This window comes from Sebastes fasciatus, chromosome 11 (assembly GCF_043250625.1).
Source record: "Sebastes fasciatus isolate fSebFas1 chromosome 11, fSebFas1.pri, whole genome shotgun sequence".
NCBI classification, from domain to species: Eukaryota; Metazoa; Chordata; class Actinopteri; order Perciformes; family Sebastidae; genus Sebastes; species Sebastes fasciatus.
This window is the reverse complement of record NC_133805.1, coordinates 27,550,462-27,571,969: the sequence shown is the minus strand read 5'-3', so window position 1 is coordinate 27,571,969 and position 21,508 is coordinate 27,550,462. Positions and strand designations below refer to the sequence as shown.

At 41.8% G+C, this 21,508-nt stretch overlaps 1 protein-coding gene across 2 annotated transcripts in view; it reads left to right on the top strand.

Annotated features, from left to right (window-relative positions):
- The window catches only part of zfyve9a (zinc finger, FYVE domain containing 9a), a 34,497-nt gene extending 13,517 nt beyond the window's left edge, over positions 1–20,980 (top strand). Inside the window, exons 4-19 of one of the 2 annotated variants that reach the window (XM_074651978.1) lie at positions 103–1,565; positions 3,645–3,744; positions 5,502–5,678; positions 5,824–5,987; positions 8,037–8,145; positions 8,534–8,656; positions 10,377–10,532; positions 11,635–11,859; positions 13,569–13,651; positions 13,890–13,994; positions 15,327–15,477; positions 15,715–15,795; positions 16,758–16,920; positions 17,474–17,579; positions 18,026–18,202; positions 18,839–20,980. In XM_074651978.1, coding sequence (XP_074508079.1) covers positions 103–1,565; positions 3,645–3,744; positions 5,502–5,678; positions 5,824–5,987; positions 8,037–8,145; positions 8,534–8,656; positions 10,377–10,532; positions 11,635–11,859; positions 13,569–13,651; positions 13,890–13,994; positions 15,327–15,477; positions 15,715–15,795; positions 16,758–16,920; positions 17,474–17,579; positions 18,026–18,202; positions 18,839–19,000 — 3,545 coding nt within the window. In that variant the 3' untranslated portion in view covers positions 19,001–20,980. Of the gene's footprint in view, positions 1–102; positions 1,566–3,644; positions 3,745–5,501; positions 5,679–5,823; positions 5,988–8,036; positions 8,167–8,533; positions 8,657–10,376; positions 10,533–11,634; positions 11,860–13,568; positions 13,652–13,889; positions 13,995–15,326; positions 15,478–15,714; positions 15,796–16,757; positions 16,921–17,473; positions 17,580–18,025; positions 18,203–18,838 lie in introns of both variants that reach the window. The other variant, XM_074651977.1, reaches the window with a different exon arrangement.
- The last annotated feature ends 528 nt before the right edge of the window (positions 20,981–21,508 follow it).

Here is a 21,508-nt window from a genome sequence, read left to right as displayed (position 1 = left end):
CCGACACCTCTTCACTGATGACTCTTCACATAAAAGTGATGTCAAATAAGGCAACATGAGATCCATATAATCATCTGTTTTCCTCTCATCTTTCTCTGCCAGATGAGCCAGACAATCCCATTCTCTCGGATGCCAAGTGGACCCAGATCCTGGCCCCGCCAGCCCACCTGCTTTCTCTGAACCCCGCCTTGACCCACACAGACCTCAGCCCCCAGGAGAGTCCGCTGCCCTTCAAAACTTTCCCCGACTCCTCCTCTAGCGCCTCCCCGGGAGGCGACCCTAAAAGACATCCCGGTCCCGAACCTCCATCCTGGGTAGAGGAGAGGCCGGCAGACGTCCACAGCCCACCCCTCCCGCAGCCAAACATCGGCAAACTGGTGGGCACAGAAGACCTCTCGCCGCCCCCTGTGACGGCCTGTACTGTTGTGGAGAATGGCTGTCCTGCCAGCCCTGCAAGCCCACAACTGGATGGACTCGGCAAGGAGATAAATTCTCCTCCAGACAACCAGCCTGGTGCTTCTGACCAGGAGGCTAAACCTCATCAGGAGGACAGAACCGCCCCAGCAGGAGGAGGATGCTCCACAGTCAGTCAGACTCACTTTACCTTTGAGGTTGGATTAGGACACGAGGACAAAACTCTGTCTCTGAAAATTTCTCCAAATGTGAAACCAACAACACAAAATGGGGAAGATGTCAAAGAGGGGGCCAGTACAGCTGTTTTACAGGACAATGGTCAAGAAAAACTAACTGTAAACTTAAAAGAGGAGCGGCTAGAAAGTCTCTTGAATAGGGGGAGAGACGTTCAGGTTGGTGGTGAGGTGGAGGAGAATGGTGTATCTCCTCCTGACAGGGTCGGAGTGGAGGAGAAGGAGAGGAGATGTGGTCCAGAGGGACAGATAGACCAAGTCCTCAGAATAACAAGCCTTCCCAATGGTTTGGAGCAGGAGAGCAGTAACCATTCCAAACTTAAGGACACAGAGGAGGAGGCGGAGGAGGGTTTTTCTCCCTCTCCTGTCCCCTCCAAAGAGGACTCTGTCACTGAGGAGAAAGAAATGGAGGAAAGCAAGCAAGAGAGCGGGGATGGAGGAGCAGTGGGGTCAGGTAGCATCCAACCAAAACTCAACAACAATCGGCTGCAGCCGGTCAGTGTTCCCTATGGAGGGGCACGACCAAAGCAGCCGGTCAGCCTCAAGCTCCAAATCCCACAGCCGCTGTCGGGCCAGGTCCAAAATCAGCTCGGCACGTTAGCCGTCAGCAGGAACAAAAACCAGGAGAACCAGTGTCGGAGAGGCACGCCCTCGGAAACTACGCCCACTGGGCCTGATCAGAGTGCAGTCGGGGTGAATGGAGATGGCGTTGTCCACTCTCCTCCCCTGATGCCCTCGGAGAGCCCAGACAATGACCTCCAGGCAGGCCAACAGGGCACTCTGTCCAGGAAACCAGCCAGCTCCCTGGGAGAGGTTGCCCCTGTGTGGGTGCCTGACTCCCAGGCTCCCATCTGTATGAAATGTGATGTCAAGTTCACCTTCACCAAGAGGAGGCACCACTGCAGGGCCTGCGGCAAGGTCAGTGCTAGAGCTGCATTTATTTGAGCATCTAAAATAAAACCCTGTATCATGCTTAAAAACAATGATTATAGCAACCTGAGCCATTTCTGTTGTTTGGTAATTTATGGGTTGTGTATTTATAATAATAGTAAGACAATGTGCTGTCGCTGAAGTGCAGCTACACACAAAAATGATGTTCTATTAAAGGATCAACAGAAAAGGATAATTAAAGAGACTCAATTTTGCACAAATTTTAAACAATCATCCAGATGTGAATCAGAAACAGGAACGCATACATGTCCTAACCCTACAACAGCCTGTATAGACTAATAGACCAGAGGGCAGTACATCTATGAGATATATATTGTTTTAAAGAGAAAGGTGCATGACATTGTAAAACTCTTGCCAAAAAGCTTGCTTGCCTGTTACTATGCTGTTATCATTATTGCTTTCTCCACCTGCTTGTTCTCCAAAATGTTCACACCTCTCATGGGGGTTTTGTCAAAGGGCATTCTGGGAATTGCCAAATGATGTTGGTCTTTCAAGGTAGGGTTAGGGACTTGCAAAATACGTCATCACAAAATAACTCCTAAACTCACTAAACGTCATATAGTAGCAACGTATTATGTGTATGACAGAGAATTGAGGTTTGTTTCCTTTACATTTATCCGTTACATTTCTTTCTTTTTTTGTCGGTAAAGATTTGTTTTTATTGAAAAACAGATGTTGGTTAATTTAAAGTGCAATTGTGATATGTTGGATATATAAAGTTTTCCATTTGTACATGAAAAAAATAATTTAAAAGAAAAGAAGAGGAAATAAATAAATGAAAAATATATTATAAAACAATATATACACAAAATATACAATATATATGTACAAAATATATGTACAGATACATAATAAAATAATAGTTAATATATATTTAACAAAAAAAGACATTACATTTCGATTGTAGGGATTTAGCTGATGCCTTCATATTATTTTCTTGATTATTTGTTTGGTCTATAAAATGTCCGAAAAATCTAAAAAACTTGTAACCCAAGGTGAGGTCTCAAAATCACTTGTTTTGTCCGACCAACTTATTCACTTTAATGTGACATAAGACAAAGAAAAGCAGTGAATCCTCACAATTTAGAGGCTAGAATTATTTCAGCAGTTAATTGATTCACAAAAGCGAAGCTGATTAATTCTCTTTAGATCGACTAATTTATTCATCAATCAATCATGAATATCATCATCTATAATAGACACAAACCTGTAACGTATGACAGTCAAGCAGTTATCATTTTCCAGGTCAAATAAATTGTACATAAATAAAATAACACAACTGCAAACAAAACAGGATAAATAAGTGCTTCTTAACAAAAGATAAAAATCCTGCATGCAAGGAGAAAAACATGAGAAATGCATTTCCACTTTTAAAATGCACAAGAGGGTTTTATTCCAAACAGGGAATATTATTAAAGGAGCTTTGCTGGACTCTGTGGAGTAAAGGAGGTAAATCAGATGAAGTGCTTTGACAGGTGTTCCTTTTTAGGCCTTTTTTTGCAGATAAACTCAGTGGGTGTGCAGGTAGCTTTCCAGCATTATGGCAGCCCACACATGCAGCGGGGTGTCCGCACACTGCTTTAAAGAGAAGATGTGGTCGCTGACACTGCACTGGAAAATCTCTGGACTGCTACTTAATTTCCCATGGTGGTAAACAAACACACTCTCTGCCACTTGAGCAGGGAGGAGCTGGCACTGCAGTAATACTGACACCAGCACTGGGGCCGCAAACAATAGACGCAGCGGGATCCTCCGTGCACCCACAAACCAGACTGGTACATCCACAAACCAGTTTATGATGGTGCAGTGAGGATCTGAATGTGACTGGATAATGATGTGTAATGAGGTGCATTGAATGTAAAGTGCCCTGTACGTAGCTGCAGCAAAGTACAGGAAGTCAATATCCATAAAATGGTACATTTGCTGCACACTTAATCACAACTTAAAATCAATTTGTAGAAATGTTTTTCATCCGGTGTGCTCATCCTTTTGTAGGAATGTGGTACAAATAATATCTTTTTTCTTTGTTGGCTGTGTGTTTTTAAGGTGTTCTGTGCGACGTGCTGCAGCCTGAAGTGCAGACTCATGTACATGGACAGGAAGGAAGCTCGCGTCTGTATCACCTGTCATTCTGCTCTGACGAGTGGTGAGCATCAATGCAAGTAGAAAGTTAGTTCTTTCCAACTTATATGTTGCATTTATATGTATGTATGTATGTATGTAAATGCAACTGAGGATTCTGCTCCATTTAAATGGACTTAAATCATTCAAAATGTGATGGAGAGAAAGCAGAAAAGGTTCAAATAATGGTTTACGAATACATTTTTTACTTTATACTTTATCTGCCACTTTTGAAATCTATGCACTAAATGAAGGAATAACATTTTAGATCTTGTGTCATTCAATGTTCAATATATTTTACATAAAAAAACATTATATGCATGTTAAATTCCAGAGTTAGCTTCTGGAGGTGGGAGGGTACTGTAGTACACAGTACTGTGTGTGTTATTGTCATCTACAGTGGTTATTTGCATAAAAAAGATACAATTCAAATGATTATGATTATTAAAATATTTGCTATTTAATATAGTACAGTATCTTTCCATTAGTAGTTTTAATGATGTATTGTAAGCTGCTTAGAGCTAGTGTTAGGAACTTAAACAGGTCATAATTCCCTCTCTAATATCTCTCTTATATTGGTGTTAAAACATCTCCTTCAAACTACTGTATTTATTCAAGTTTCTCGCCAAAAACTTAATTTTACGAGATTACATTTGAACACATCACGATAAAGTTAGAATTTACCTTCGCCCTATAGTCATTTTTACTGTGAATACATGAATGCATCATAATGTAACTCAATGGAGCCTCCGTAAACATTAGTAGCTCTGTTTTTTAGCCAAGCAAGACTGTGCTGCTTCTCGGCTGCTAACAGGAAACGTTACTAACTCTCCTCCTGCTGATTTAGACACGGATTTGTTGTTCACAGTGTAGCATTTTCAGGGAAAAATAGGCTGCTTTCCCCTCAGCTTTAGTAGTAGTGCAACGCTTTTGAGAAACGTGATACAGCGTGTGTATTGCGCTACGTCATTGTGTGTGTGTGTAACTGTCGGAGAGCATCAATACAGAGGAATCGATAGTCACAGAGGCATGAGATGCCAATGCCTGATGCCAAGCAATCGCACAATTAGGAACCGGTTATTACACGGTCTGAAATTAGCAGCTGCCACCCAACAAATGCAGGTAAATTGTTGGCAGTGACGCTAGTTTCAGACTCTGTATTAAAACTCAACGTACAGTATGACTGGTTGTTCAACTCTCTTTCTCTTGACAGAAAGGAATTGTTTTTAACAGGAAAGTGCAGCAGTGTTATGATTATTGTATATATGTAGAGTGTTATACTGTATGCAGTGTGGTAATGGGGCACAGATACTGTATAAATAGGCCTTTTTCACAGCAGAGATCTTGACCTGTAATAGCAGGAAAAGCACAGGTGTAGTTAATAACATTAATTAGCTGCTACGGCTTGCTGGGCCACTTACTGGAACAGAGCCCTCGTTAATGAAATGAGTTACACCGGTGCTTGTCATACTATGACAAATCCAGTTGTCTGCTGAGGAAAAAACACTGTTAATCTTTAGAGATATAACACTGTATGGGATTACTATTAATATTCACTGACATTGGCTTTAAAATGCAATAAACTTGTGGAAAATGTGTATAAGGTAAGCCATAATTTTATTACCAATATTTGTCTTTTTATAGATTTGGCTTTTTTTTTTTTCGAAAAGCACAGTTCCCCATCTCAAACATGTATCACCTGTTTACATGTAGGATTTGATGTGTAGTTTTTAGACTAGTTACACATTTTTCCTGATGGTGTTTTCGGTCTCTCTCTGTCAGCTCAATCATGGGAAACTCCGGCCACTGGATGCAACCAGAGTCCGAATCCCAACAACCCAGCGGAGTACTGCTCCACCATCCCCCCTTTGCAGCAGGCCCAGGCCTCTGGGGTGCTCAGCTCGCCTCCTCCTACCGTCATGGTGCCCGTTGGAGTCCTGAAACAGGCTGGCAACGAGGGTACAACCTTTACCAAGAATAAAAATGCTCTTGGCACTTTATTTTTCACCTGCAGTGACATTCTGTCCCCACTACTTTTTAAAGAAGTATTTGCATACAGTTTTCATAACCTTGTGGTGCTTCACTGTGGATCTCTCACCTTCAGGGACTCTGACGCGGGAGCAGAGGAGGGTGTGGTTTGCTGATGGGGTGCTACCTAACGGAGACACAGCAGAGTCCCCCAAACCTCCGACCTCCAGCCCGGCCCCCTCGCAGTCACTGGCCATCTCCACGTATTCAAACAAATCCTCCACGTCTGAATCCTCAGAGGTAGGCTCGGCACGACAAACATTCCCCCACAGCTAATGCTATTAGGTCAGCTTGTTATGGTCATATTAGCTACTCTGAAGCCACAAAGAACTCTTTCTGTGGGATTCTTGGTGGTTTACTGGCTGGGTCACAGACTGCGGTAAGCTTAAAGGAAACATTCCTTGTTTGCTTAATCAGAATTAGAAATCCCAGTAGACTGAATGCTTAATGGAAAATACGGTAAAGTTTGCCTCACAACAAATAACAGAACAGCAAGTTGAATCTGATTGTTTGTGTGGCCGTGCTGCTTGTACACTCATTGGACTTGAATGCTGCCTCTCAGGATGATTCATGGCCTGTTGAACAGAATGATTGTTGAAGCTTTTAAATGGCTTTATCTCAGATGACCTGATGATGCTATGCAGACAGAAGTTGAGTATAAAATCTGACTTTCACATGACATCATGAAAGTCATACTGGCATGAACTCAGTAACACATGGATTTAAATTTACTGCCAAAGGTTTCAATCACGGTAAAGTGACTTCTCCAGTTTATTAGTAACAGTGGCAAAGTGGTGATCCATTGATACACAGGGGCTCCTAGTGTTTTCATAGTTTAGCCCCTTATAATGTACCAAACAAAAAGACTTGGGTTGCTTTCACAAGCCAACCTTTAGTCAGTTTTAATCAAACTTTGGTGCAGTTTTTTTTTTGTCAGTCGTGAACGCAGTAATTATACTCTGGTGTAGAACAAAACAACTGGTCCAGGACCACTTGCGAGAGGTGGTCTCAGCGAACCCTAGTGCGGTTCGATTACGGTGAGGACATAATCCAACCCGATTTCAGGAAGTGAACCAAAACGCAGGCTGCCTGGGCGGGCATTTGTTGAGATGGACACAGGTAAACGACAGGTTAACATGAGAGGGAGAGGACTGACCTGGACTTCTGTAAAAGTCCGATGTTTTGATGATGCTTGACATCTGGGCCAAACAGAACATACAGAATATGCTAAATAAAAAATAGGCTGACCCGAATGCTTCGAAGCTTCGACAGTTGCCATGGTAATCGACCTCCAAATCAGTATTCGAATGCTTCGTTTTGATTGTATTTTTATATATATATATATAAGTATGTTATAATAATATATAAATCATAAAATAGTCCATGAAGACGGATATCGCTGTTTGTGGTGTGTAGAGGTGCATGTGTGTACAGTACTGTGGCAGGGGAGATGGAGACGGACAGACAGAAGAACATGTCGGCCTGCTGCGCCGTGCAGCGAAGCGAAGCTTTGAATACCTTCGAATAATTTTCACCGAAGCTTCACAGCCTGAAATATGGTATTCGAGACAGCCCTAGTGACTTTATAAAATCATTGGAGATAAACTGGAGGAGAAGGGATTCGTGTGCACTGTAGATCCGTGCCGAGTCAATGTGGAAAAAGTTTGGCCCTGCTCCATCGTAGTCACCCCTCAGCACATATTATTTTTTATTTGGTCTGCTTTGATTTGTGCACTGTGAAACCGAACCAGACTAAATAGAATACAAACAAAAAGTTTCAATTTCACTCTGATTCGGACGAGTCAAACAGACTATGGCTTGTGAACGCGCCCTTAAAGGCAAGAGTGAGAGAACATTCAGTTCAGTCCAGTAGGAATATTAAAACGGCACTCCTTCAGTTTTAGACATCTTCTGTGGCTCTGAAGGAGCTTCATCAAATCTGAGGAAAGTGACATCACTAAAGTAATCTCATTTTGGTCTTGGAGACGACACGTTTCTACGTCATTTGTCAATGTAACAAAAGATGCTATCAATGTATGTCCAGCGTTTGTGAGTGAGTTGCACTTGTACTAGGAATTAGAAGTTAGGATAAATTTGGCCTCTGCAGAATTAATCTTGTGTCCCAGCTTTAAAAAAAATAAATAATTGTAGTAATTGTTTTTTTAGTAATAAAAGTAAAAGGACCCAGATGTATCTCACAGCCATGAAAACCCTTTTGGATACTGCATCTCACTGTGTGTTATAACGTACATCTCACCCTACACCCCCGCCCCTCCTCTCCACCCCCAGGCAGCTCATACCCCTGTTGCGCCGGTGGGCAGCCCCGTGGGCAGCTCCCTCAGTCTGATCCCGGAGGAAGGGCTGCCTCCCATCCTCATCTCCACTGGAGTCAAAGGAGGTACGGGAGGCCACATCACAGGTGCTTGCCCTCATCCTCACCATTCTGCTGCCTCCTCATTGCTCCGTCAGCTGCTGTGTTTGTGCTTGTTAAGTGTATTTTACATGTGCTCTTTATCACGGCTCATGTTTCGACCACTCATTGCCAACAGGGGAGGGGGGGGGATTTGTTCATGGGAATGCAGTGATGTTATAAAGAACTGGGAGGGTTTCTGTTATCTAGGTCTGATCATCATGTCCTCTTACCTCACATGTGACTCCTTTTATCATCCTCACTCCGGGCATCTCCACCCCTCTCTCATCCTCGGCTTTTCCTGTCTGTTTATCTAACTTTACCTCGGCTCCTCCCTCCACCCTCCTCTCCTTCTTTTGCTCCACCCCGCCTGCAGACTATGCAGTGGAGGAGAGGCCGTCGGAGATCGTCCTCATGCAGCAGCTAGAGGAGGGAGGCCCAGACCCCCTGGTCTTCGTGCTCAACGCTAACCTGCTTGCCATGGTCAAGCTTGTCAACTGTGAGTAACCCAGTCAGTGCCTTTCTACCATTTAAAGCAGTGATTTTAGGGCATTCATTAAAAAAAATGCTAATTTACTTTTGGGAGAGCAAAAATCAGTGTGTGGTTCTGCTTTTAAATTATTGATTTCATGTTGGAAAAGGGAAAATACATATTTGTACTGAATACATTTTTAATTGTGCCTGATTAAGCTTTTGTCTGTGAATTACCGAGTAGCCAAAATTCAGGTTCTTCTTTTTTGTATGTCATGTATGTATATGTTAGGGCTGTCAATCGATTAAAATATTTAATAATTTAATTTATAAATATATTAATCACAAATAAATTACACCTTTTTTAACTGTTCAAAATGTACCTTAAAGGGAGATTTGTCAAGTATTTAATACTCTTATCAACATGGGAGTGGACAAATATGCTGCTTTATGCAAATGTATGTATATATTCATTATTAGAAATCAATTAACAACACAAAAAAATGACAAATATTGTCCAGAAACCCTCACAGGTACTGCATTTAGCATAACAAATATGCTCAAATCATAACATGACAAACTCAAGCGCAACAGGCAACAACAGCTGTCAGTGTGCTGACTTGACTATGACTTGCCCCAAACTGCATGTGATTATCATAAAGTGGGCATGTCTGTAAAGGGGAGACTCGTGGGTACCCAGAGAACCCATTTACATTCACATATCTTGAGGTCAGAGGTCAAGGGAACCCTTTGAAAATGGCCACGGCAGTTTTTCCTCGCCAAAATCAGTGCAGGTTTGGAGCATTATTTAGCCTCCTTCATGACAAACTAGTATGACATGGTTGGTATCAATGGCTTACTTAAGTTTTATAGTTTCATATTATGCCAGTATCTTCACTCTTGCTTTAAAATTAAGCCCGTTATGACCTAGAAATCAGTTGTTGCATTAATGCGTTATTAGTGGCATTAAATCTAATATGCGTTAACACGTTATTATCGCACTAACTTTGACAGCCCTAGTTTTAGCCAATTTTTTTTTAATAACCCATTATTTTTTATTATTCCTTTATGGAATATGTAGCAAGGGATCATTTCTCAGTGAATTCAAGTTTTGTGATTAATTTGATCATTTATTAGAGAATTCTGCTGCATATTGTATAATCTGTGCACAGGGATAGAATTACAAGACGTTAAGTTGGCCCTCTTAACTCATATTAGATCTCATGCTGTATGTGAAGTGCTTTGCTGGATATTCATTTATTCATCCATGCACTTAGCAGGTATGAAAATTTAACATATAAGCTTTTTTGGCAGCGCAATGGAGGAAGAAAAATCACTTTTAAAGACTGATCTGACATGAGAAGAATTTCCTCAACTTAAAATGGGTTCATTCACAGTGTGTTTTGCTCTATGTGCAAAGAGGATGATACTTGAGTAGTTTACATTTATAGAGTTTACCTAAGGATCAAGACGTGCATTTAATTTCACTCAGCAAATGTAATCTTGTTGCTGGTATCGCCGTTGTGTTAATCTGACAGCAGTCAGTTCAGACTTGTGTTGGAAGCGTTACAAAAGCGCTGCTAAGTCTGAAATAGTAAGATTGCCGTCATGACTTTGACATTAAAGTGTTTATTCAGACACGAGACAATCATGGATCGTAGGAAATGTTTATGGCTCTGATGTAACTCTGTGTCTATCTCCTATATGTCTGATGTGACAGACTCGTTTTCTGTTCTTTCAACCCACAGATGTAAACAGGAAGTGTTGGTACGTGACGACGAAGGGCATGCACGCCGTCGGCCAGGCAGAGGTGGTCATTCTGCTCCAGTGTCTACCTGACGAGAAGACCATCCCGAAAGACGTCTTCACCCACTTTGTGCAGCTCTACCAGGAGGCCCTCAGTGGTAAGAACGCAATCAACAGCTCCACCAGGAGGCACACTGTGAAATTAGTCCACCTCCACCGTGGGCCCCTCTGGGGGCAGATAGCAGCTCATTAGTAGTTCTGTCCACAGGTGTCTACCTGTCTCAGTCAGGTGCTGCCCAGTTAAAAATGAGCTAAAGTGATAAAGTAGTATAATGAAAGGGGAAAATGTTCATGCTCTACTTTTTGTTCCGTAGAGACGACGGGTGCACCTCGTCGTCCTCTATTTGGGAACCAGGTTGCTGTCCATCGCCGCTGAAGTGTGTCTCTGCCTTTTTCATGAAAAATGGTCCAAACATTAGCGTCCTGCTGTCAGGTCGCCTCCCTCCAGGCGTGACACCTCACCAACGCTTGTCGTGCGTTTATAACTCCGTATGCTGCAGCGCAAAATCTGCTAATATCGGGTGACTTTGACGGCTCGCTCCCCTCAGGCTGTTTCCTTTTTTCATATTCACACTGGAGCAGTTTCAGGCTGGTGGAAGGGAGCCATATTGTGAGCGTCGTTCCTGATTAACTCGCCGCCAGTCAGGTCTAGGGAAGAAGTGCTGGCTGTAGCAAGTCCCAGCCACTGAGCTTTTGTCATGCCATTATTGCATTCTGTGGCATTTAAAGCCAGCGATCCCTCCCGTAGATAATTAGTAACATGAACCCTTTGTGGGTAATATGAGGCTGTAGGGCGAGCAGGCAAGATACCTTTTTATTCATTGTTGTAGAAATTCATACAGACTATGCAAGGCTCCTTATCCACACAGTAATCCTAGGTATACACTGAAAGCCTCTTCCTTTCATGTTTACCTCCCGTTTCAGAGGATGAGAACTCTTGTTTGTCTCTTTTTTTCCTCCTTTGCTTCTCATTTGTGTTCATTTTCATCCTTTTCATCCTCTTCATTTTTATTCCCATCTCCTATCTCCCCCAAACTTCTATTATATTACTCCTCTTTTCTCCCCCACTACCCTGCTGTGCCTTTCTTTCTCCTATTTCACCAACCCCTCTTCCTCCTCTTCCTCCTCCTCCTCCTCACATCTCCTATATCACTAACCTCTCTCCTCTCCTCCCTTCCCCTTCTTCCTTGTCTCCTAAAGGCAACGTGCTGAGCCACCTGAGTCACTCATTCTTCACGCAGAGCTTCCTGGGCAGTAAGGAGCATGGCGGCTTCCTCTACATCAGCCCCTCCTTCCAGTCGCTGCAGGACCTGCTGTTGCCCAACCCGCCTTACCTCTTCGGCATCCTGATACAGAAGTGGGAAACGCCATGGGCCAAGGTCTTCCCCATCCGCCTCATGCTGCGGCTAGGCGCAGAGTACCGATGTGAGTTAAGACTACTGGGGTTCACACTCTATGGCAATAGTGATAGGGGAATAATTATAATTTAATGATTTAATGATATTTTAAAGTATTGTCATCCAGTTTAAGTTCACATTTAGTTTCATTATTCATAAAGAAAATGCAAAAAAATCTATACACACACAAAGACGATACATTAACAGAATCAGTCCATGAAACAAAAACTGAGTTTCAAAGTTTATTCTTGACCTTGGAACAGCAGTTGACAAGACAGTCTCACCTCAAGTTCCATTTAGTAGCTGTACTGGAGCTTTCCATCATATCACATGATCTTCATAAGCAGATAATTCTTTTCTCCAATGGTCATAAAAATGTAGATGGTTTTCAGGTGTATTTAGAGAAAATCTGTCTATTCATAACTTTCACATATTTTGAGGTCAGAGGTCAAGGGACCCCTTTTGATAATGGAGTAGTATGACATGGTTGGTGCCAATGGATTCCTTAGGTTTTTTAGTTTCATATGATGCCAGTATCTTCACTCTAGCTTTAAAACTGAGCCCGCTACAACCTGAAAATTGCAGGTTGCGCTAATGCGTTAAAGAAATTAGCGCCGTTAAAACAAACTTGTGTTAACGCATTATTAACGTGTTAACTTTGACAGCCAGAGGTAAAATATTAAGATCCAGTTTGATGTAGAGAGCTTAGTTTGTCAGTTGTCAGAAGAAGCCTGCAGACCAAACCAGCCCGCTCTCGTACGTTTCTCAGCTTCTCACATGAACCAGGACGTCTTGTGAGGGGCTTTATCAGAGAGCCTCCTCCTCCCACATCCAGAACTGCCAGCACGGAGCGCTGCCTGGCTCTGCTAAGCCTCTTGCCTGCTTCCAGCGAGCTCGGATAGAATACATTAACAAAGCCGCATACAGTTGAGGCTCTTAAACACAAAATGTTACCATCACCATGAAATTAATCCACCACACAAACAGCATAGCTCTCCACGGCGTCACCTCTTACTTTAAGCAGTGACCAGCAGGAGTTCGCTTAGCTCGTCAGCGTACGGGATCCCCACTGAACTGCAGATTGAGGCTGAGATTGTTTTTTATTGCTAATGAGAGTTTGTGGCGAGATCTTATTTCCAGCTGTTTGCTGAGATAAGGCTAAAAATAGTTATCTAAGGAGCTTTGGTTGCTGGAGAAAAAAACAGCCTTATTTTTCACTTGTGGATTAGGAGCGTTCCTCCTAGCTGCAGGCACAGTTCACTGTTTTTAATGTGTGTGTGTGGGGGGTCTCTCGTTCAGTTCATTTGCATTTATGAGTGAAGAGGATGGAAAACACAGGAAACACAAGTTGTGCAGTTAATAAAAACATGAAAAAGCCTGGAAACACCTACTGAACAAAAATACACCCAGAACCAAGACTGATGAAGTTACCAAATAAATCTAAATAAAAACAAACAAGGAGGATTACTGAAACAGCAACAAAGACCATAAATAAAAATAAATCAAAACATCCTTTTCTGTGACCACATTCTGTAACTTTGTTATAACCAAGGGTGAACCCAAAATGTTAAAATTATTTCCAAACTGGCATCATTTTGCTGAGGAACCGGAACTGAATGAGACACTTGATTAATGGAAAATAAGTCGCCCTGACATTAACAATCACAGATAACAACATTTTAGCAGTAATACAATTCTATTGTGGATTTATCAACAACTAAACATTTTGTTTTGCAGTTTATCCGTGTCCGCTGTTCAGTGTTCGCTTCAGAAAACCCCTCTTTGGCGAGACCGGTCACACTATCATGAATCTGCTGGCAGTAAGTTGCTTTGTTTTTCTCTTCCTTTGCTATGTTATTATTTATTTTTAGGGTTAAAGAACTTTGCTTTATGTTGTTGGAAAAATAACATTAGCCTTAAATACATTTTCCCAAAATGTGGTGCATTCTGTGTGTAGTCAAACCCGGACGTCACTTATTTAATCTTACATTGCAGATAAATAAATTAGTTTAAAAAGATAATTTTCCTATCTTGATCTTTTTTCCGTCCCTGTCGTAGGACTTCCGTAACTACCAGTACACGCTACCGGTGGTGAAGGGTCTTGTTGTGGACATGGAGGTGAGGAAGACGAGCATTAAGATCCCCAGTAATCGTTACAATGAGGTGAGTGTCCTGCATCTGGTTATTCTGTGCATAAACAGTTTCTCAATAGATTTTCCAGAAAATTGACTATCATGATATGAATTTACTTCACTACTGTGATCGAGGATTTTATCCGTATTGCCCGCTGCTAGGTGCAGTCAACGAGTATTTAGTCCATAAAATGTCCTAAAATTGTTTAAAAAAAAATAACAATTGTAATTTCCCAGAGCTCGGCAAGCATTATCAGATAGTTTGTTTTGTCCAACCAACAGTCCAAAACCCAAAGATAGTCAATTTATTAAATAATGCTAAAATCACATATATACTGTCCTAAAAAAGTTTCAAGTTTATGTGTTTCATACTCAACATATCTTTTACAGTGAAATGTTTTGTTGGCCCCTCTGGAACTGTGCTCAGCTCTGTGCTCAGAGTCTGATTGGAAGCGGCGCGAGGCCATCCTTTCACGTGGTCTTGGTCCGGTTGCTTAGTTCAAGCCGAAGTGTGATTGACAGCTTTCACACCTGCCATACTTGGTTTTTTTTAAGCACCCTAAAGCTGCAGAAGCTTGCAGTTCAAACATTTCGACATAAAAACAGATTGTAGACATGGAGCGAGAGCAGATCTGCGTCTCATGTTGCATATTTGAGCTTTTTTTTCTCCCCCAAAATCATCATTTTTGTAATAAAATGAAACCCTCCATCAGACTAATGACATCCGTGGATGAGGCTCCTATTAAGCTCCCTGAACATCAACACACACACACACATGTTCACTCTGTGTAGGTGATGTGTGACAAACCCTCCAGGGTCCCTGCAGCTGAACATTAGGCGTGGGCTGCCGACTTGTTATAACGCCGCTGCCTCGAGGGTGTGAATGAATGTCCGACCAAAAGAAGTGATACACACAACGGCACAATTTGGCTGAGAAAGAAAGCGAGCCGCGGTGCTGGTTGTAGCGTTTGGCTGCTGATGCAGTAACAGATGGGAACCCAGTAATGTGAAGTGCGGACCGTTTCTCAACAGCTTGCAGGTGAGTAAAGCGCAGCAAGTGGTTAAAGCCCTCCAGATTTTCACTTTTATTTCTGATTTGCAAAGGACGGCTTCAAAGAGAGTCAGAGGCAGGGGACTTAGAAGAATTAATATGTGGGATCTTTCAACTATTGATACCCACCCATGTCAATGTCTTTCTTCACAATCTGTCATCTCGACGCCATTCTCATTTTAACTCGAGGACTTCACCCACAAAGCCGACTGCAATTAGGCTTAACCAGGCAGCCTCTGTTAAGCCCATTTTCCTCAGCTCACACGCCCAAAGGGCATCTTAATTAGACATGGATATTATGTGTCCTTGCAGCTAATGAAGGCCATGAACAAGTCCAACGAACACGTGCTGGCCATGGGGGCGTGTTTCAACGACCGGGCCGACTCCCACCTTGTGTGTGTCCAGAACGATGACGGGAACTACCAGACGCAGGCCATCAGCATCCATCACCAGCCTCGCAAAGGTGCTGACGCAGAAACAGATTCATTACATTTCCTCTTATCTCTCTCTCTCTCTCTTCTCTGTCTGGTTTTATGTCCAGCTTGTTGTCTGGAGCTCTCTGTTTGCCTGAACATCCTCCTCCTGACTGTCTGCTATTATTTCTCCTGTCCTGTCTATTTGCCTCAAAATAATAATCTGACCTCGGATCAGTTGTTGAATCATGGAGTTGAATTAAATTTGTGTTTATTTTTTTCTACAGTTACTGGAGCCTGCTTCTTTGTGTTCAGTGGTGCTTTGAAAGCCTCGTCGGGCTTCTTAGCCAAAACCAGCATTGTGGAAGGTGAGAAATGCGACAAAGGCTGTTAAAAATGCTGAAATATTGGTTGAGAGTATTTGTATGAAGAAACCTCACAAAGGTCTCAATACACAAAGAATGATGCCCATGTTGGCACAAATTCATGATGAGTGCTGCAGATAGAGAGTTGGAGATATGAAGATATAAAATCTGATTTTGCGATACGGTTATTTCATAGCTATTTCTCACGTGTATTAGGCTGTTGAGGGAAATATTGCAAACCAATGAAAAAGATGGAAATATTTGAATCTTTTGTGATTTAATCATCAATGTGCTGAAGTATCTTGATTTTCCAGGTATTTAATACACTGGAATACCCCAAAAAACAGACATATATCTTGTAGTAAATTGACTATCATGATATAAAATTACTAGGGCTGTCAATAGATTAAAATATTTAATCGCATGATTGGCCATAGTTAATCTTAAATTAATCACACATTTTTTTATCTGTTCAAAATGTACCTTAAAGGGAGATTGAAGCATTTGTGCTTGAAACATGACTGAAAGAGGTTCTCCAGAGATTTTGTATTGTACCTCCATAACGTTTTTGGGTCTCACAAGAGATAGACTTTTTAATAATGGTGAAAATATGTGCAGTAGAAGCTGAGATGTCCTGACTTTTGGTTCCTGGTTAGCTCAACCTCCAAAAATGTTGAATGCTACACTTCCCATAATTTCCACCAAGAATTTTTTTTCATTTGCCTGGTAAATGCTCACGTCTTTCCGTCTGCACACCTCCAATTTTTAACAAGCTTTCTATAAAATTGTCTCCAACTAACAGCATCATCACACTCCTCATGAAGTAAACTTCATTCCCCGTTTGAACGAATAATTGTTTATTGAAATTGTTGAGTAATTTTCTGTAAATCGACTCACAGATGAGAGTACTATTTGTTTCAGCACGAATCCTGATAATGGATCTTAATTTCTTCTTCCACCATTAGATGGTGTGATGATCCAGATCACAGCTGAGACCATGGACTCTCTACGGCAAGCCCTGAGGGACATGAAGGACTTCACCATCACGTGCGGTAAAGCCGACCAGGAGGAAAACCAGGAGCTCGTCCACATCCAGTGGACGGAGGACGACCACAACTTCAACAAGGGGTGAGTCGGGAAGAGAAAATCCTGGTGAACAGAAGAGGGGAGGGAGCTGGAGGAGATGCATATATGTCACGGACAATTGAACTGATAGCTTCCCAACTGCTGCTTTTACTGCTTTGCTATAAAAACTCATTATGCATGCCTGGGGAAACCCTCTGCAGGGAAATCTTAGCAGGGTGGAATGATGTGGTTTGACGTGGCTTTCAGATACAGACCAACGCAATCAATTTTACAGCAGTCTTGATAAAATCTGCAAATTTGAATGTGACTTTTCAATATTAGATATCATTGAGGCCTTTCAGCAGATACTAAATCACGTCATTAGCAGAATATTCTCTATACAGCAGCTGCTTTAACCCGTGTTTCACCAGATAACTCAAGTCCCTTTCACACATGCAATCTAAACATATCCTGCATGGTCTCATGTGTGAATGGGAGCAAGTATCGATATTCAGAGAAATCTGTACCGTCTTTTCCCCACCTCAAGACCCAGTAACATTCCTCTGTAAACTCAGTTTAATTAAACACTGTTGTTTTGTGTGTTCTGGTTATTTAGTGTCATCAGTCCGATCGATGGGAAGACTATGGAGTCCATCACCAGCGTCAAGATCTTCCACGGCTCGGAGTTCAAAGCCAACGGAAAAGTCATCCGCTGGACAGAGGTACAACACAGCTGACACTCGTAATGCTCATTTTACTATCTGTAAGAAAATCAAGGGACCACACAAGTCTCACAGGGTAAAATGTTAGTATTTTTTAAAACTTAACACCGTGTGGCTGCCGGTTCGAACGTCTCGTCTTCTTCTAACTGGGACCAAATTAAATTCTGATGTGAACAGAATATAGTAACTGTCTTGTGCGCAGATTGCGCTCACCTGTGCCTCGTTGCCTCTAATTTGCACAGGTGAGCCTATGGCTCCTCTCAGAGCTCATCAGGCTTATGGCAGACATGAAACACTTTCTAACAGTATAATTTGTTGAAAAATGTCATGAAAAAAAATCATATTATAGTATGTCAACAAATTTCCTTAAAAAGTCACAGCATAGGAGCTGTCTGTGTTTATGTGTTAAAAAGCAATAACAATATGAGTGTGTTTCTGTTTCTCAGGTGTTTTTCCTCCAGAGTGAAGATCAACCCAACGGCCTGAGCGACCCGGCCGACCACAGCCGGCTAACGGAGAACGTGGCGAGAGCTTTCTGCATGGCGCTTTGTCCGCACCTGAAGCTGCTGAAGGAGGACGGCATGGCCAAACTGGGACTGAGGGTCACACTAGACTCCGACCAGGTGGGACAATTCAGATGTTACGGAGACATTATGGTCAGACTGTAAAGAAACTATAGGGACAATAACCAAGAGCGTGAGAGGGTGTTTGTGTGTGATTGGAGTTGTTATTTAGTGCTGAAGCAATTTGTTTATTGATCATTTGATCTATATAAAATGCAATTATTCTAATTATGATAATCAAACAAGCACACAAACTTTATTTATGTCATTTTCTAAAATATAATTTTTAAAACAAAGTGCTTTGCTGGTGGAAGAAAAGAAAAAGGGAGAGATAAGAGACTGATAATATATAAAATACAAAGGCAAGTAAGTGTATAAGCCACAAAATATAAAGTTACAATATCAAGAAAAATCATAAGAATACAAGTGCCAGTTGTTATAAAACATGTTTCAGCTGTATGAATGCAGTTGTCTCTGTTTCCTATCAATAAAAATGTAATACTGTGCGTTTTGCAGCTGTTCTGATTGACAGTTCATTTGGTTCATCTACAGTGTTCATTTTTGACATCTTCTGTAGATAAATTATAATAATCACTAATTGAGTCTCTTTCTCTAAAAGCCATCTGAAGTACAGTATTCTCTTCCTTATTGAGAAGTACTGTTGTCTAAAGTTAACCTCGGTCTTCACTGTTGCAGGTGGGTTACCTGGCAGGAAGTAACGGCCAGCCTCTCCTGCCTCAGTACCTGAGCGATCTGGACAGCGCTCTGATCCCCGTCATCCACGGCGGCGCGTGTCAGCAGAGTGAGGGCCCGGTGGTCATGGAGCTGGTCTTCTACATCCTGGAGATCATCTCCTAGTCCAAGTTCCGAGTCTTCACCTCTAAACATCTTTTACTTTCTGACGTCACCTCACAGCCCGGTCCTCCATCGTCTCCCTTCAACCATTTGCACTTCAAAAGAGCCCGAAAACTGTGGCGTGCCAGGGCGGGGTAGCATTCCTCAAGTCAAACCTATGCATCCAACCGCCGTCTGTTCTGCTCCAGAGGCCGCCTGCGGCCTGAGGAAGCTCCGAGCAGGATCATGTGTCCTGTGTAGCTGAACGTCACCTAACAGGTACTCCTGATCTCTGGTGTTCATTTGAGGTGCTCGGAGCATGAAATGAACACCAGAGATCATAACGTCTGACCCCAGTGTGGCGTTACAGTGCCTATAAAAAGTCTTAACCTCCCCCAGAAAGTTTTTATGTTTTACTGTTTTTTACAACATTGAATTAAAGTAGATTTGATTTGAAAAGACTCTATGGATCTCTACAGAGTCATATGAATTATTTATATATTTATAGAACACAAAGCAGCAGAGAGGAATTCGTCAGTGCATTGACTTTTTCTGCTCCGGAGAGATTTTTTTGTATTGTTACACTCTTTGCTACACACTGAATCTTCCCGGTAAATTATCCTTGTAATAGTTAAATTCTATTTTCTGACTCTGAGTGAAGAGAGCTGAGCGGTTTCATGTGGTTTCCTGGTCAGCCGTGTGTTTTTTAGTTAGGACTAATTCACTATGAATTTGTCTATTTACAGTAAGACAGTCGAGAACTAAACCACTTTCTGCAACGGATGAAAGCGGAGATCCAGATCCATCTCTGCCAAAGGTGCAGCTAATAATTACTGACTTGGAGAGGGCGAATAGCTACACAATCATCATTTTACTAGGGCTGTCAATCGATTAAAATATTTAATCGCGATTAATCGCATGATTGTCCATGATTAATAGCGATTAATAGCACATTTTTTATCTGTTCAAAATGTACCTTAAAGGGGAAGTTGTTAAGTATTTAATACTCTTATCAATACGGGAGTGGACAAATATGCTGCTTTATGCAAATGTATGTATATATTTATTATTGGAAATTAATTATCAACACAAAACAATGACAGATATTGTCCAGAAACCCTCAGAGGTACTGCATTTAGCATAACAAATATGCTCAAATCATAACATGGCAAACTGCAGCCCAACAGGCAACAACAGCTGTCAGTGTGTCAGTGTGCTGACTTGACTATGACTTGCCCCAAACTGCATGTGATTATCATAAAGTGGGCATGTCTGTAAAGGGGAGACTTGTGGGTATCCATAGAACCCATTTACATTCACATATCTTGAGGTCAGAGGTCAAGGGACCCCTTTGAAAATGGCCATGCCAGTTTTTCCTTGCCAAATTGTAGCTGAAGTTTGGGGCGTTATTTAGCGTCGTTCGCGACAAGCTAGTATGACATGGTTGGTACCATTGAATTCCTTAGGTTTTCATATGACGCCAGTATCTTCACTCTTACCTCCAAAGTATCAGTTGCGTTAAAGAAATTAGTGGCGTTAAAGTTAACGCGTTCTTATCGCGTTAACTTTGACAGCCCTAGATTTTATATTTCTAATGAATGTAATAATGTCTGTTGATCAGTGTAAAACAAAAGCCAAATTAAATCTACTTTGATTCAATGTTGTAAAACAATAAAACTTCCAGGGACGGTTTATACTGTTGATAGGTGTTGGGTGTAGCTCACCCGTCCCTCCAATGTCACTGTGGCAGCCGGGGGGTCCTGAAGCACTGAACTCTCTGGCCTCTGTGTAGCACGGATGCTCTTTTAACAAGGGAGACTCATATCCACCGCCGACTTCTCCTCTCAAGTTACGTTCAAAAAAGGAAATCTACAAATCATCAGATGAGGAGTTGGAAGGTGCGTCTGTGTGGTGTTTTATTTAATTTTTTTGCACCGTGGTGCTCAGTGCCTGCAGCAGCGATTCATCAAGCGAAAAAAAAAAAAAAGGAAACGTTTAGCTTTACTCATCAATCACCAGATGCTTTACTTCATGGATGAATCCATTAACCTGTTGTACATATTTTTTGTAGGCATAACGACTTCTCCTCCGTTCTAACTCTGCATCTGTAGCCTCCAGAGATCCCAATTGAAGACAGTATTACTGAAGCGACCATCATGGACTCCTCTGACTGACGCTCTGTGAAATAACATCACAAAAAGCCCTTTTTGTCCTGCAGTAGAGAAAAAGGTTCCAATGCTTTATTGATAAACTTGATCTGTGCATAAAGCTGAAGAAGGAAATCAGTTTTTAAATCTCATCAATCAAATCATCAGCTTCAACATCATCAGCGCTTGTTGGAAAAGCCACTCAAGTTATTTTAAAACTGTTGAAGATGTAAAGATATATATATATATATATACATATATATATATATATATATATATATAAAAATAAATATATAAGAACTGTATTAAATTGCAGAAGCAGTGCACTGGATTCTAAGCCATTAACAGGAGAGTGAAAGCGAGCGTCGGGGTTGCCACTGTGTCC